This window comes from Quercus robur, chromosome 3, assembly GCF_932294415.1.
Source record: "Quercus robur chromosome 3, dhQueRobu3.1, whole genome shotgun sequence".
NCBI lineage: Eukaryota > Viridiplantae > Streptophyta > Magnoliopsida > Fagales > Fagaceae > Quercus > Quercus robur.
In genome coordinates, this window is record NC_065536.1 from 15,930,162 (window position 1) to 15,948,055 (window position 17,894).

Sequence of the window (17,894 nt, forward strand, 5' to 3'; positions counted from 1 at the left end):
TCACAGATTACTAAAGGGGGAGACTGTTAGGACATATGTGATTCACTTGTTAAGAACATATGTCACTATTTTATGTAATTGACTAATTCTTTAACAAAATGCACTTTACTTGTATTTGAGTAGATCTATAATGTGTTTAATACTTCAAAAAATTGTGTTTCAAGATCAAGTGTTGAAGCCATACAGGTCTGTCCAAGATTCAAACTGAAAAGTGCAAGTTTATTAAAGCTTGATAGCTAGTATCTATCGTGCTTGAAGAGCTGTTCCAACCCCGTGGCTCGATAGCTGCTCAACAAATGTCTATCTGTCGAGGTTTAAGAAAAACAGATTTTCAGTTCTGTTTTGACTCTAATTTGTGATTATATGTTTGGACTTTCTTTTCTCACAACCCTAAACATATAAAATGATTATTTTAAGGGCCGTCAAAGGTGACACAAGTTGCACAAGTGTTGAGCAAAATTTGTTCAAGCAAATTGTGACCGGAGACAGAATTTACCCTAGTTTATTGTTCTTGTGTAAAAGTTCCTGTGTTTGTGTACCGTAGAGTTTTGTGACCAAGCATTTTCTTGATCTTCATCGTCTAGATGAACTGAAGAATTTTGTAGCCAACAACCTTCTCTAATTGGTGATTGAAGTAGCGTACTGGGATCTACACAATTGATTAGTCATGTACTGGGAGTCATGCATCAAAAGGAGAGTTTGTCACTACAAAACCAGTCCAATTGGGTATTAGGATAAGAGTTCAACTGTAAGTTGGCGTAAGGTACTAAGATTCCTTTACTTGTAACCACTTATTTTGATAATAATGGATTCTCGGGAGTGGTGACCTTAAAATCATCTGGTGGGGTTTTTGCCGTATTGGTTTTCCTCATTCGTAAACAAATCACTATGTCAATTTAATTTCCGTTGCAATTAGTTTAATTGGTGATTTGTTTGTGCTACCACGCGCTTTGCATGTTAATTTGATTAATTAATAAACTTGGCTAATTAATCAATTAATTAATCACAAGGAGTCAATTCGTTTTTGGCCTATCATATATAAATAATGATTAGTTAGTACTAGTGAAATAAATAAAATATCAAATATCCTTATTATTAGATGGTCTATTATAGGATTAATAAAAATCATGACCATTCAAGTCAAATAAATCAAACAAATGACCAAAAAAATAAGAAATATATCCTAAATAATCACAAAAATATGCTTGTGAATTGTTTTTTTTTTTTTTTTTTTTTTTTTTTTTTTTTTTCCCTTCTTGTTAATCATATATCTTATTGTGTTTCATATGATAATTGAAAATTTTATAAGAAAAATATTAACACATTAATTTTATTTATTTATTTTATATAACTAAGTTGTTACAAACTTAGGATATATTTTTAATAAATTATTTTATCAAAACCAAATTAAAAAATCTAACCTTTCTCAAATTTTTTTTTTTAAATTTAACTAAATATGTCAACTAGAAATGTGTTAATAATATCAACAATCAAATTGGTAACACTAAAAAGTTATGTTTTAGAAATATAGTTGTTGTACGCGTAACATATCATATGAATGATGTTGATTACTTTTAAAATAAAAATAAAAAATAAACAGTAAACTGATAGGATTTTAATATAGAGACAAATCACAAACTCTTTGCAAAAGCCATAAGAGCTTTTAAAGGATAACGAGATAAGTTATACTATATACAATATCCTTTATAGAATAATTATTATTTTTCTTTTTTCTTTTTTCTTTCTGAGAAACTCCGTACAAAGGCTACTTTTGATTAGAACACATACATACAAACACATATAACGCTTAACAATATTTGTGTGCATGAAAATAATTCATGGATGAAAGCATTAAGTCTATTGCTCATGCATTTTACAAGAGTTTATTTTATTATTAGAGGCAATACAACTTAATTATAAACTCACATATATAATAGTAATTGCGTAAATATAAGGGAAAATAGACTGATGGAACGGACCAGTATCTCAAAACAAACGTCCCAGCTAGAAGCATTGACTTGAGGCTTAACCAATTATTGCACCACCATACTTCCTAACAGCCTCTCTGCTATCAATGGTTTTGGTGTAGTTGTCTTCTGCTGGTGGTAGATATTTTAAGTTGTTATACCGCCTTGCAGCCTCCCTACTATCAATGGTTTCTGTGTAGGCATCTTTTTTTGGCACTGTTTTTGACATTGGTGGTACTGAGAACCGAGGAGTAGGACCAGAGACAGATAAAGGCTTCAATGCTTCTTTCGAATTCTCCACGGCTGTGCCAAGATCAGGTGTAGATTTGCTAAGAGTGGCATCATGATGACTTGGTGGTGGTGTAGACCACGTAGCACGATTTGGCCTAACCCAGCCTCCATTATTGATCATTGTTGGTTCCATAGCATTTCCATTCCTGGGAAGATTTTCAGGCGGCTTGACAGAGCGATCGCTACTGGGCTCCTTAGGAATGTTTGTACTCGCATTGAGTGAGTAATTATTGTATTGTCGTCCATCTTGAAACCTCCTTCTTCGACCATTTTCAGTGTAATCCTCAACTTTTTGCGGGCGATCATGAATTGGACTCGAAGGCCTATGCCACTTATCATTCGCGTATTTATAATCGTTCATTGGCTCGACTTGACCATATTCCTTCATTGGCTCAGCTTTATAGCCGTAGTCTCTTTTTGGCTCAGTCTTATAGCCGTAGTCTTTGATTGGCTCAGCCTTATTTTCGTAGTCTTTCGTTGGGTCGACCTTGTATCCACTGTCTTTCACAGGCGGCTCAGCCGTGTATCCATAGTCTCTCATAGGCTCGGGCTTGTATCCGTAGCCTTTGACCGGCTCAGTCTTGTATTTATAGTCTTTCACGGGCTCGCCCTTGTATCCAGAGTCTTTCATTGGCTCAGCCTTTGTTGGGAAGCTATTTTTGTATCCATAGTCCTTCCATGGCTCAACCTTGTAACCATAGTCTTTCACTGGCTCATCCATTGGTGGGGAGCAATGTTTGTATCCATGGTCGTTCCCAACTTTTGGTATTATCGCCGAAGGTCCATGGTACTCAATAACTGCCTCAACTTTTGTAACATAGCCTTGTGCACTGTAAAAGGGATTTGCCAAAATGATTGTCAATTTCCTTCCCTCTGCATCGGCGATGACAGGCTGGCACAAATATTGATCAGTGTCAGAGGCATAGCTTGTTTTGCTCCATTCATCAGAACTAGGTGGAACACCACTGTAGGTGGAGTAGCCTCTATAAGCATAACCAGATCTGGCCATCACTAACCTTTGAGTGAAATCTTTGCTTTCTTAAAGAACTAGGACTTCTTTCACAGTTTCTATAGTTGTCATAACTTATCCTTAAATAGAGAAATAATGTTCCTACTTACATGATAAATGAACGGTAGAAGATTCGACTATATTGCATGTGGCAAGAGTCGTATACTATTTTTTCTCATGCACCTTTAGATTCCCTTCAAGTTGTTCCATTAACGACAAAACAGTTGGAAGAATCATATTTTGCCTGTTCATGGATAGTGATCTCCATTAGCTTCCCTTGAATGAGAACTTTTTTCTTCATATAGTAGTTTGTCCTGCCTTCTATTCAGACTACCTCATAAGTCATATCCACCTTAAGAGAATAATAAAAGTGACAGAATCCCTTTTAACTCCATGAAAGCTAATGTGTACCTTCCTTCACGTTTCAACATAAGATAAGATTCAAGAAATACGATGCTCAATGTGTTGGGAAAAATTCTAAATAACTCTGAATATATTTTAACAAGCACAGCGGAAGCACAATCACAGAAGAATACAAATATTTACGTGGAAAACCTTTTTCCTTAAAGGGAAAAATCATGGGACAAATTCCAAATAATTTCACTATATTAAATAGAGATTACAACACTTAGAGATACAACTTGAGCAAAAAAAAAAAAACCTCACTTTCTCTTTTCTCTCAACTCTCTTCCTCACTGTGTATCTCTCACAATTTTCTCTTGCTCTCTCTAAGTTTCTCTTCTCTTTTGCTTGTTCTCACTTACACAGTTCTTTAAGATTGCACCAATCCTCACACTCAGGGACTTCTCTTCACTCTTCTACACCAAGTGGCCAAATGACCTCATTTATTTATTATTCAACTTTTCTTCTTTTCTTCTCTAGCTTGTAGGGTTGTCCATCAACCAGTCAGACCTGACGCATGGGTGGATTTGACTGCCCAGAAGGGTCAGGTGTAGGTCAGTTAAAGACAAAATTTTGGGTTTCGGTTTGGTTTTGGGTTCCATAACTCATAACCGTAGAAACCAACCTGACCCGTGAGATGTTTTAAAAAAAGGCAAAAAATCTAACTTGTGGAGTTTCATTCTATAAAAAATTATTTTCACGCTCTCTCTCTCCCTCTCTGATCTCTCTCTCTCTCTCAAATCCCTAATCCTAACCCTAACCCCTTCTTACAACCGTCGCCGTCGTAAAGTTGGCCGCCGTTGTCATTAAATTGGCATATTGTTGCCACCACCGTCAAGTTGCTCTAACCCAACACTCGAAACCTACTCTAATCTGCTCAAAATATCCTTTGATCTTGTGCATCTAATGGTGGGTTAGTAAAAAATGTAAAAAAAATTCAGATTTCACACTGATCTTATGATGGATGTGGTGATGATGGGGGAGGGGAGTGGTGTTGGTGCCGATTTAGTGTTATCTCTCTCTCTCTCTTTCTTCATTTGAATTCATAGATCTAAGGACTTGTTTGTGCTATGTAATTTTTGTAGTATGTGTCCTTTGGGTTTCGATTTCTATGTGTTATTTGGGTTGATTTCTCTGTCTTTTTTGGATTTTGATTTCTCTATGTTCTTTTAGGTTGATTTCTTTGTGTCCTTTTGGGTGTTGATTTTGTGTTTTTGGATTGATTTCTCCGTGTTTGTGTTCTTTTGGGTTTTGATTTTTGTATTGTTTCAATTGTTTGGGTTGTGATTTTTCAATTTTCTTCTTTTGCTTCAAACCCAAAATTACCCAACGGCTCCAACCCGCTCAACCCATGACCCAAGCCACCAAGTTCGACTCGAACATATGGTCGGTTGCGGGTCCATTTTATGTTGACCCGAGCCAATAGGGTCGGGTGTGGGTCAATCCAAAACCCGATCCGACCTGATCCATGGACAACCCTACTAGCTTGTAGGACACGCACAAGCTATAGTCTTTCATCGGCTTAGCCTTGTACCCAAAATCTTTCACTAGTTCATCTTTGGTTTAAGCACCATGTTTGTATCCATATTCTTTCAATGGATCGACCTTGTATCCATAGTCTTTAGTTTGCTCAAGCTTTGGTAGGGAGCTATGTCTATGTCCATAGTCTTTCGTCGGCATGACTTTTGGCGGGAAGCTATATATGTCTGTATTCTATGACCAATGGTGCACGGACCTGCTCAGTAGCTGTCTCAACTTCTGCAACATACCTTTGTGCATAGTTGTTGGAAGTTTCCAAAATGATTGGCATCTTCCTTCCCTTTGAATCAACAATGACAGGTTGGCTCAAATGAACAGATTCAAAAGCATAGCTTGGTTTGCTCCATTCATTAGTGTGAGGTGGAAAACCACTCTTGGTGGAGTTGCCTCCATAAGCATAACCATACTTGGCCATCACTAACTTTTGAGTGAGTTTTTTTTTTTTTTACTCAAAGAACTCTTGAGCTTCTTTCTCAGCTTCTATAGTTATCATAACTTATCCTTAAATATAGAGATAATATTCCTATCTACATGATAATTGATATGGTACAAGATTTAACTATATTGTGTTTAGCAAGAGTGTATACACTGCTTTCCTCATCCACTTTTAGATTCCCTTCAAGCTGTTCATTAATGACAAAACAATTGAAGAATCATATGTTGGTGTGAGTGTGTGTTCCAAACACTTTTATTATTATTTATTTCCTAGCCGTTGGGAATTTATGAGTAAAAATAGCCATTGGCAATTATGAAAAAAATAGCCGTTGGGCAATAATGGATAATATAGTTGTTAGGCTTTTATGTATTATTATTTACCAATAACTATAGGTTATTATTGTCATGAATAGCCTATATAATACCCATCACCACACCCTTCCCTATAAGTTTTTTTACTACTCTATATTTAGATATACACAATCTTATTATACGTCTCTCCCACATATTTTTCTACAATTTATATTTGTTCTAAGGAAAGGCAATAGAGGGTTGTTCTTGAACCTTTGTGAGTGGAAGTACGTCCATCACAAAGGTTGACTCTATAGTCTAATCCTGGGGGGTTGTTTGGCCAAGAGAACCAGTCGCATTGAGTTTTACTCCAGGTGACACAAATCAACTTTTAAGGACAACGCATTCGCAGTGTGATTCTATAGCATTGTGAGATTATTCTAAACTCTTTTTTATTTTATGTTCTTGCTAATTATTTGGGATATTATTTATGTATCAAAACTTGTTTATTCACTAAAATATTTCCAACAATCTTAAAGGTTGAGTTAATTTCTCAAAATGGATAAACAAGTTATTGATTCTCTTAAAGTCATTTCAGAAATTACCAAGCTTGAACCTTTTGATGGAAGTAATTTTAAACATTGGAAAGAAAGGGTTTTGCCCATCTTGGAATTTACTGAAATTGATAGTGTTCTTCGTGAACCCAAACCCAATGATCCTGAAAAATTAGCAAAGTGGTTAAAAATAAATAAATTATGTACACATACTATTAAGTGTGGTTTAGCTAATAAGTTATTTGATAATTATTGTCATTTTACTTGTACTAAAGATTTATGGGATAAACTCAATAGTCATTATGGGTTTGAGGATGAGGGTGCTAAAAAATTTGCTACGGCTAAATATATGTCTTTTCAAATGTGTGAAGAAAAAACTATTTCTAGCCAAATCGAAGATTTTCAAAAATTAGTTTCTAACTTAGCCAAAGAGGGTGATAATTTACCCAAAAGGTTTGTGACTCATGGCCTTGTTTATAAGTTGTCGGACTCTTGGAAAGAGTATAAGCACTGGTATAACCATCATAGAACCTATTTAAATCTTCAACAAACAATTGTCGATATTCAAATAGAAGAGACTAATAGAATGTCCGAAATTTCTTTTAAAGCGAAGGAATTTACTTCCAAGGCTAATATTGTAGAGGGAGAACCCTTTAGACCTCCACAAAACAATAAGAAATATGATCCAAGAGGCAAAGGAAAGTTTTATAACAAAAATAACCCAAATTCTTAAATCCAAAAGAAAAAGGGTAATTGTTTCAATTGTGGTAAGACTGGTCATTATGCAGCAACTTATAGAGTGAGAGGCAACTTCAAAACAATAATAACAACAAAGGCTCAACATCAAACAAAGCAAATGTGGTGGAAACCGAAGAGGTCACTGCGGCAGTGGTGTTCGAGGCACATTTGGTCTCAAGTGTGAAAGGATGGGTAGTAGATTCGGCTTGTACAAGACATATTGGTGCATTCAAAGAGGAGTTTACTTCCTACACTCCAATAGTGGAAGGCACTAAGTTTGTTTATGTTGGGGACAATAGGCCTATACTAGTGAGTGGCAAAGGGAAGGTACTCTTGAAGCTATCTTCCGGTAAAACTCTTTCACTCACCAATATCCTCCATGTACCTCATTTTCGACACAATCTCATCTCGGTACGTTTGCTTGGTAAAGCTGGTATTAAAGTTCTATTTGATGGTGGTTTATTTACTTTATCTAAAAATGAAATCTTTGTTGGTAAGGGTTATGATAATGATGGTCTTTTTGTACTTAATGTTGATCAAGTTATGAATGAAAATAGTTCATCTTCTTATGCATACTTGGTTGATTCTATTGATGTGTGGCATAGACTTGGACATATAAATCTTGGTTACATAAAGAAAATGAAAGAATGTGGAATCATAAACTCACTAAGTGAAGCAAACATTGACAAAATATGAAATTTGTGTCAAAACTAAAATCACCAAGAAACCTTGTAAATTTGTAACAAGAGAATCCGAACTCCTTAGTTTGGTACATAATGACTTGGGTGATTTAAAACACACAATGACTAGAAGTGGTAAAATTTTTTATGTAATCTTTGTTGATGACCATTCTAGATTCACTAAACTTTATTTACTAAGAACCAAAGATGAAGCTTTGGAAATTTTTATAAAATATAAAATGAAGTTGAGAATGGTGTAAGCCTAACTTGATATACTTCGAATTGTGGGGGTGTTTGACTAAGATGTTACCCAAATCTAAAAGCAGAATTCCTCAAAGTGTGGGGGTACTTGCCTAAGGTCATGCTACATGAACCTATAAGGAGGAAACTTGATTCTTAATTATGTGATTGTGTGTTTATTGGTTATGTTTGCTATAGTTCATGATATAGAATTATCTTCATCAATAGTGATGTATTTATAATTTAATACTATTATTGAATCTTAAAAATACTTTCTTAAAAGTATGAGTTTCCTTTGAAAAGTAAGGAAAATATATTTCATGAACCTATTGATACTTCTAATGATCTTGTTGTGATGTGCAAGAATTGAGAAGAAGTAAGCAAACTAGGGAGAAAAAGAGTTACGGTAACAATTTTCTTATCTATATTGTTGAATATGAACATGTAAGTTATTATGATGCAATTAAATTTGTTAATGCACCATTATTGTTGGAAGCTTTTAACAAATTATTAGATTATGTCTAATCACACTTGAAATAGGTTGAGCTTCCACCTAAGGTTAAGCCTATTAGTTGTAAGTGAGTGTTTAAAACAAAATTGTATGGTTGCAAGTGGGTTTCTAAAAGAAAATCGAATGGGATCATAGAAAAATATAAGGCATGCTTGGCAACTTAAGACTATAAGCAAAATATCATGTTGATTATTTGATACTTATTCTTTGTTTATTAGAATTGCATCTATAAGAATGTTGTTTGTCATTGTATCTATTTACAAACCTATTATACATCATATGGATGTTAAAACTATTTTTCTAATAGATGAATTAGAAGAAAAAAAAAATTATATGGAGCAACCCTAGGGTTGTGTTGTCCTTGGACAATAACATAAAGTTTGTAAATTGGTTAAATCCTTGTATGGATTAAAACAAACACCTATACAATGACATGAAAATTTTGATATATGATGCTTACACTTGGATTTGTGATTTATGGTCATGAGGATAAATGCATATATAATAAGTTAAATAATAATGAAAGTGTCATTATTTATTTATATGTTGATGACTAACTTATATTTGGAACTAGTCATAATGTTATGCATGATACTAAATGTTTTCTTGCCTTTAAATTTGATATGAAAATTTAGGTTGGGACAAATGTTATTTTAGGCATCAAGATCCTTAGGGATAATGATTACAGTGCACTATCACCATCTCATTATGTGGAGAAAAAAAAAAAAATTAAACACTTTGATATATGACCTATATCTATTATGTATGACTTAAAGGTGCACTTAGTCAAAAATTGTGGTGATAATGTTTTACAAGATAAATAAACACAAGTTATTGGTTGTTTAATATTTTTGACAAATTGTAGTCACCCTGATATTGCATATGATGTTGGTAGATTGAGTAGATACACTCATGGTCCTAGTGTTTAACATTGGGATACAATATCTATATTATTGATATTTTCAAAGGAGACTTTTTATTTTTGTTTTTCATATTGTGGTTATCAAGTTGTTTTAGAAGGATATTGTAATGCTAACTAGATCTCTGATACAAATTATGTGAAGTCCACTAGTGGATATGTGTTCACACTAGCTGGAAGGGCTGTCTCTTGGAAGTCATTCAAGAAGACTTGCATAGTGAGATCTAATATGGAAACAGAGTTAATGGCCTTAGAAAATGCTGGGTCTGAAGCTGTATGGCTTAAGAGTTTATGCCTTCATTTACTAACTTTGTTGTCTCTATTTGCTTTCCTTGTAATTGTCAGGCTGCCATAACACTTGTTAAGAGTAAAGTTTATAATGGAAAAAGTCGACATATCCAATTGAGACTGAGGCAGCTTATTAATAATGATATTATGTCATTGGACTTTGTGAGGTCTGAAGGGAACTTGGATTATCCTTTTACCAAATCACTAGCAAGAAGGCTGGTGAGTGAGACATCTAGGGGATTGAACTGATACCCAAGTTGTGACACTATGACTAATGCCCAACCTCTATGATGGGCGATTCCACATAAGAGGTTAAATGAGTAAAGGCCATCAATGGTCCATGGGCACTGTCATTTGTTATGTGTTTTCCGCTATCTTGGTAAGGAGATTAGTAATGAGTCCATCCCTATGGTGTGAGACAGTGCTAAGTTGTAGAATTTGGTGAGGTTGAGCTTTAGGCTCTTAATGGATCCATATTCCTACCTGTTGGGATGGGATGTATCTGCACGCACTCCTAATAGATGCCACTTATGTGTGAGTGGAAGTTGTGCCGCTTCTTATGAGACTTTTTGGGTAGGTCTCTAGAGCTCTTATGAAACCCAGTGGCGCATGGTCTGGAAAAGGCGTTAACCCGCTTAAGAACAACCTTGGTAAAGAAAGTTATGTGGGTGGTAAATTTGGATTACTAATAGCTTGGTTAAAAGAGTTTAAACTCCACCATTGTCTTTTAGTTCCTACTTATCTATCCTATGTATGGTTAAAACCTTTTGGTACCATATTGATGCATGCTTTCCTTAGTTGTTTGCCCTTCCTATTTTGTCTTTGTAACATGTGGGGGATTGTTGGTGTGGGTGTGTGTTCCAAACACTTTTATTATTATTTATTTTCTAGCCGTTGAGAATTTATGAGTAAAATAGCCGTTGGCAATTATGACAAAATAGCCGTTGGGCTTTTATGGGTTATTAGTTACCAATAACTATAGGTTATTATTGTCATGAATAGCCCATATGGTACTCATCATCACACCCTTCCCTATAAGTTTTTTTACTACTCTATATTTAGATATACACAATCCTATTATAAGTCTCTCCCACATATTTTTCTACAATTTATATTTATTCTAAAGAAAGGCAATAGAGGGTTGTTCTTGAACCTTCGTGACTGGAAGTGCATCTATCACGAAGGTTGACGCTGTAATCTAATCTTGAGGGGTTGTTTGGCCAAAAGAACCAATTGCACTGAGTTTAACTCCTGATGGCACAAATCAATCTTTAAGGACAATACTTTCGCAGCGTGATTCTATAGCATTGTGAGATTATTCTAAACTTTTTTTTTTTAAATTTTTTGGCTAATTATTTGGGATATTATTTATGTATCAAAACTTTTTATTTATTCACTAAATATTTATAACATCATATTCTAGCCTATCCATGGATTATGATCTCCATTAGCTTAGTTCCCTAGAATGAGATCTTGTTGTCTTCAGATAACACTTGGTCCTGTCCTCTGTGCAGATTGCCTCATGAATCATATCTACCTTAAGAGAATATATAAAAGTGAGAGAATAGACTTTAAGGTTTCCAATCAACAGTAAACATAATACACAACTTAGTTGAGTCTGGACCCCGCAAACCAGAATTATGGCTGTATCCTATTCAGTTCTAGCACATATTTCTCCAAGGAAAAGTCACTCCTTAGAAACACTGCCTGATTGACTGCAAAAAGCGCTTCCCGGCCACACGTACCGAAATTGCCCAAGGACAAATTACTCTATGTTCGTAACTTCATGATCTTGTATTCGTTAATGTTATATTATTTCTGAATAGAATTTCTAGTCATCTACAAATCCCATTTCCAGCTAGCACATTTTCTATATTATTTTTCTTTTAGTGATATAAAATTTGAATCACAATAATCACTAAGAGAGAGAGAGAGAGAGAGAGAGAGAAACCCTAGCTTCATCTTCACATGCTTTTGGTGGTTTCCCATAGCTGGAATTGGTAACCAAGCTACCTATTATATCCCACCATGCATGTCATTGCATTTTTTGAGTCACTTGATTTAACAATCTACTCAAATATTCCCATAGCTGTGAATATACTTTTATTGAGTAGTTTCATCTTCTTTACATCAGCTTCTAATTTTCTGGAAGAATGATATTGAATGATGAATGATAATAAGCCATTTGAAGCCAGCAATAACGTGATTGATGCCAAGTTATGTAACAAAAATGTTGGAATTACTTTGCTTCGTATACTTTTCTCTAAGCGATCCATCAAGGATCAATTCTATATTTTGTGTACTAAACCTAGATTCTGCCACTACAAAAGCATTCTGAAGAATCAAATTCATTTAAAGTTCCCTCTCTTCATGGTAAAACATTTCGAGCCACTTTCATGGAATCCATGCTTGAGGTGTCACTGCGACCCATTGTACATCTTTGTTATGTGGATATTTTCCAACCACGTGGCACTAACGCGGATCTGAGTTAAAAAGCATAATTAAGCTTTATAAATTTCCAGAATTCTCTAATGTCTTTCTTCTGGGATAAGATTGTTGGGAAAGGACATTGATTCAACCTTGTCTACTAGGATGAGGGGTAGAAACGTCTCCATCTCACTTTAAAAGAACAGAATCCATTTCATAGTTAAAATTTTATTTTTGGATCTAACAATATATGAAGTGTATGTTATTTAGAGACATTGGTTACATTTTTAGATTTATAATATTTAATTTGAAACATTAATAAATGAGACAGGTTATCAAATTTAGAAAGGGACTAATATAAATGTTTTTAGAAGGCTTTCTATAATTTTTAATGAAATTTTGTAACAAACTTAGTTGTAATCTAAGGTTACAATTTCATTTAATATCTTTTTATTGGAAGTGAGTTTTGACAAATCTACCATTAGATTACATTTTCTTCTTATATGCTTCATCTAGCAAAATTTCCACAAGATCAAAGATAAATAGCCATGTCATCAATCAAATGTTTAAATTTCAAGTTTTTAAAGTCTAAATTTATACATAAAAATAAGTTTATATATTATATAGAAAATAACATCTTATTAGCACGAAATTTGACATGTGTGTTGAAAACATAAAGAATATCTAATCAAGTTTATAGCAAAACTTTTTTCTTCTTTTTTTCACTATTCTAGCTATGGGTTGATAATTGTTTTTATTTTTACTTTTAATTTAGAAGTGAATGGTATTTACATGAAGTTATAATTTTTATAAATGTTGTTTAACATTTTCCTCATAACTAGCTAGATTAATATAAGAAGAATATCTTTTTAACAGATTTTTGAATCAAATGTAGATTTTGTTTGTTTTCTTCTAAATTGAGGATGAGGAACATAAAGTAGGCAATCACGCCTGTACTAGCTCCGTTTGTTTTGCCCTTTGTTTAGTAGCGTTCTTGAAAATGAGATAAAATTGTTTCAATGGTTTTTGTATTATCTCTTAAACTTTTTTATTTAGCATGATATGAGATAAAGTTGTTTTTCGAAAATTTTTAACATAAAACAATCTCTTAAAAATAAGTTGTATTTTTAATAGGTTTTTCTGTTGAGTAAAATAGTTTTCCCTTAAAATATTTTTTCTTGATACTACCAAACACAAGAAAATTTAAAATCATCTTCATGAAAAAATTTTCATCAAAACAAACAGAGCATAGGTTATTTGCTGGTATGTGTGATTGAACAATAAATTCAATAATTTCACTATTTCACTATGACAGTTACATAGGGGTCAAATAAAATTTCGATTCCCAGGTTTTATAAAAATCGTAATATAGTATACACGTTTTTTAAAGCCTTAGGCTTAGTAATAGTAGTTCTAGTCAAGATATGGATTGGGAAGATAAAATAATGAATAAATAAATAAAAGATATGGATTGGAGGCCCCACCATATACTAATAGAAACCATTCACAAATCTAAATTAATTTCATCTTATGGGTAATGGGTTATAAGCCTAAATTTCATTTCAAGTGAAATCGAAATATTTTATTTTATGATTAAAATTTTATTTTCTAAATTTAACAAGAAAGATGACAATAGATTGGACAATGGGTCGAATTTGGAATTCATTCAACTAGGTTTGGGTCATAATTGAGTCTATGTCAAAAAATTTCAGATTTCAGGGAGAAATTATTTTTTAGACCTATAACAAGTCAACTTGAGTTTAGATCAAACCACAATTTCTCTTTTTTCCAAAAAATAAAAAATAAAAAATATTAATGATTAGTTAGTAATAGTGAAATAAATAAAATATCAAATATCCTTATTATTAGTTGGTCTATTAGAGGATTAATATAAATCATGACCATTCAAGTCAAAATAAATCTAAAAATGACATATATATATATATATATATATATCCTAAATAATCACAAAAATATGCTTGTGAATTGTTCTTTTTTTCCCTTCTTGTTAATCATATATCTTATTGTGTTTCATATGATAATTGAAAATTTTATAAGAAAAATATAAACACGTTAAGTTTTCTTTTCTTTTTTTTTATATAACTAAGTTGTTACAAACTTAGGATATATTTTTAATAAATTATTTTATCAATACCAAATTAAAAAATATAACCTTTCTCGAAAAAAAAATTTAAAAATCTAACTAAATATGTCAACTAGAAATGTGTTTATAATATCAACAATCAAATTGGTAATATCAAAAAGTTATGTTTTAGCCATATAGTTGTTGTCCGTGTAACATATCATATGAATGATTTTGATTACCTTAAATAAAAAAAATAAAAAAAAATCAAAAGTAAACATTGTAAATTGATAGGATTTTAACACAAAAATAAACCATAAACTCCTTTCGAAAGCCATAATAACTTTTAAGAGATGATGAGATAAGTTTTACTATATACAATACCCTCTATGAGATAATTATTATTTTTCTTTTTTCTTTTTTCTTTTTGAGAAACTACATACCAAGGCTACTTTTGATTAGAACACACACACACACGTAACGCTTAACAATATTTATGTGCATACAAATAATTCATGGATGAAAGCATTAAGTCTATTGCTCATGCATTTTACAAGAGTTTATTTTATTATTGGAGGCAACACAACCTTCTTCTCGTTTTTTTTTTTTTTTTGAGAAACAAGAGGCCGGCAATACAACTTAATTATAAAGTCACATATATAATAGTAATTGCTTAAATAGAAGGGAAAATAGACTGATGGAATGGACCTGTATCTCAAAACAAACGTCTCAGCTAGAAGCGTTGACTTGAGGCTTAACCAATCATTGCACCACCATACTTCCTAGCAGCCTCTCTGCTATCAATGGTTTTGGTGTAGTTGTCTTCTGCTGGTGGTAGATATTTTAAGTTGTTATACCGCCTTGCAGCCTCCCTACTATCAATGGTTTCTGTGTAGGCATCTTTTTTTGGCACTGTTTTTGACATTGGTGGTACTGAGAACCGACGAGTAGGACCAGAGACAGATAAAGGCTTCAACCCTTCCTTTAAATTCTCCACGTCTGTGCCAAGATCAGATGTGGATTTGCTAAGAGTGGCATCATGATGACTTGGTGGTGGTGTAGACCACGTAGCACGATTTGGCCTAACCCAGCCTCCAGTGTTGATCATTGTTGGTTCCATAGCATTTTCATTCTTGTGGAGGTAGTCATCATTAATCTCACGCCTGGGAAGATTTTCAGGCGGCTTGACAGAGCAATCGCTACTGGGCTCCTTAGGAATGATTGTACTCGCATTGAGTGAGTAATTATTGTAATGTCGTCCGTCTTGAAACCTCTTGCTTCCACAATTTTCATTGCAATCCACAACTTCTTCCGGGCGATCATGAATTGGACTCGAAGGCCTATGCCACTTATCATTAGCGTATTTGTAATCGTTCATTGGCTCGACTTTACCATATTCCTTCATGGGCTCAGTTTTATATCTGTAGTCTCTTATTGGCTGAGTCTTATAGCCGTAGTCTTTGATTGGCTCAGCCTTATTTACGTAGTCTTTCGTTGGCTCGACCTTGTATCCATAGTCTTTCACAGGCTCAGCCGTATATCCATAATCTTTGACTGGCTCAGCCGTGTATCCATAGTCTCTCATAGGCTCGGGCTTGTATCCATAGCCTTTGACTGGCTCAGTCTTGCATTTATAGTCTTTCACGGGCTCGACCTTGCATCCAGAGTCTTTCATTGGCTCAGCCTTTGTTGGGAAGCTATTTTTGTATCCATAGTCCTTCCATGGCTCAACCTTGTAACCATTGTCTTTCACTGGCTCATCCATTGGTGGGGAGCGATGTTTGTATCTATAGTCTTTCCCAACTTTTGGTCCTATCACCAAAGGTACTGGGTGCTCAACAACTGCCTGAACTTTTGTAACATAGCCTTGTGCAATGTAATTGGGAGTTGCCAACATGATTGCCAATTTCCTTTCCTCTGCATCGACGATGACAGGCTGGCACAAATATTGATCAGTGTCAGAGGCATAGCTTGTTTTGCTCCATTCATCAGAACTAGGTGGAACACCACTGTAGGTGGAATAGCCTCTATAAGCATAACCAGATCCGGCCATCACTAACCTTTGAGTGAAATCTTTGTTTTCTTAAAGAACTAGGACTTCTTTCACAGCTTCTATAGTTGTCATAAAATATAGAAATAATGTTCCTACTTACATGATAAATGAACGGTAGAAGATTCGACTATATTGCATGTGGCAAGAGTCGTATACTACTTTTTCTCATGCACCTTTAGATTCCCTTCAAGTTGTTCCATTAATGACAAAACAATTGGAAGAATCATATTCTGCCTGTCCATAGATAGTGATCTCCATTAGCTTCCCTAGAATGAGAACTAGTTTCTTCATATAGTAGTTTGTCCTGCCTTCTATTCAGACTATTTCATAAGTCATATCCACCTCAAGAGAATAATAAAAGTGACAATCTCTTTTAACTCCATGAAAGCTAATGTGAACCTTCCTTCACGTTTCAGCACAAGATAAGAATCAGAAAATACGATGCCCAATGTGTTGGAAAAAATTCTATATAACTAAATATATTTTAGCAAACACTGTGGAAGCACAACTATACAGGAATACAAAGATTTATGTGAAAAACCTTTCTCCTTGAAGGAAAAAATCATGAGACAAACTCCGAATAATTTCACTATATTAAATAGAGATTACAACACTTAGAGATACAACTTGAGCAAAAAAAACACTCACTTTTTCTTTTCACTCACTGCTCTCTTCCTCATTGTGTATCACTCACAATTTTCTCTTGCTCTCTCTATTTTTCTCTTCTCTTTTACTTGTTCTCACTCATGTAGTTCTTCAAAACTGCATCAATCCTCACACTCCGGGACTTCTCTTCACTCTTCTACACCAAATGGCCAAATGGCCTCATTTATTTATTCTTCATCTTTTCTTCTCTAACTTGTAGGGCTGTCCATCAACCCATTAGACCTGACCCACCCATCCAACCCAATCCGATCCAAAGACCCATAGGCAGATCTGACTGCCCAAAAGGGTTGGGTGCGGATCAGTTAAAGACAAAATTTCAGGTTTTGGTTCAATTTCGGGTTCCACAACTCATAACCCATAGAAACCGACCAGACCCATGAGAAGTTAAAAAAAAAGGCAAAAAATTTGACCCATGAAGTTTCATTCTACAAAAAATTATTTTCACGCTCTGTCTCTCTCTCTCTCAAATTCCTAACCCTAACCCCTTCTTACAGTCGCCGTTGTCGTCAAGTTGCTCAAACCCAACTCTCAAAACCTCCTCTAATCTGCTTGAAATATCCTTTATTCTTGTGCATCTAATGGTGGGTTAGTAAAAAATGTAAATTTTTTTTAGATTTTGCACTAATCTTGTGATGGATGAGGTGATGATGGGAGAGGAGTGGTGGTGGTGCCGATTTAGTGTTATATCCCTTTTTCTTTCTTCATTTCAATCCATAGATCTGAGGTCTTGTTTGTGCTATGTGATTTTTGCAGTTTGTGTTTGGGTTTATGTCCTTTGGGTTTTGATTTCTCTGTGTTATT

The 17,894-nt window shown here is 34.1% G+C and overlaps 1 protein-coding gene across 1 annotated transcript; it reads right to left on the minus strand.

Moving 5' to 3' along the window:
* Positions 1-1,814: 1,814 nt before the first annotated feature.
* Positions 1,815-16,499, minus strand: LOC126717271 (uncharacterized). The gene is made up of 2 exons (XM_050418793.1): positions 16,107-16,499; positions 1,815-2,946 (listed from the first exon to the last, which is right to left on the minus strand). The coding sequence occupies exons 1-2, from the start codon at positions 16,425-16,427 to the stop codon at positions 2,026-2,028; spliced, it is 1,242 nt and encodes a 413-aa protein (XP_050274750.1). The 5' UTR covers positions 16,428-16,499; the 3' UTR covers positions 1,815-2,025.
* Between the last annotated feature and the right edge of the window lie 1,395 nt (positions 16,500-17,894).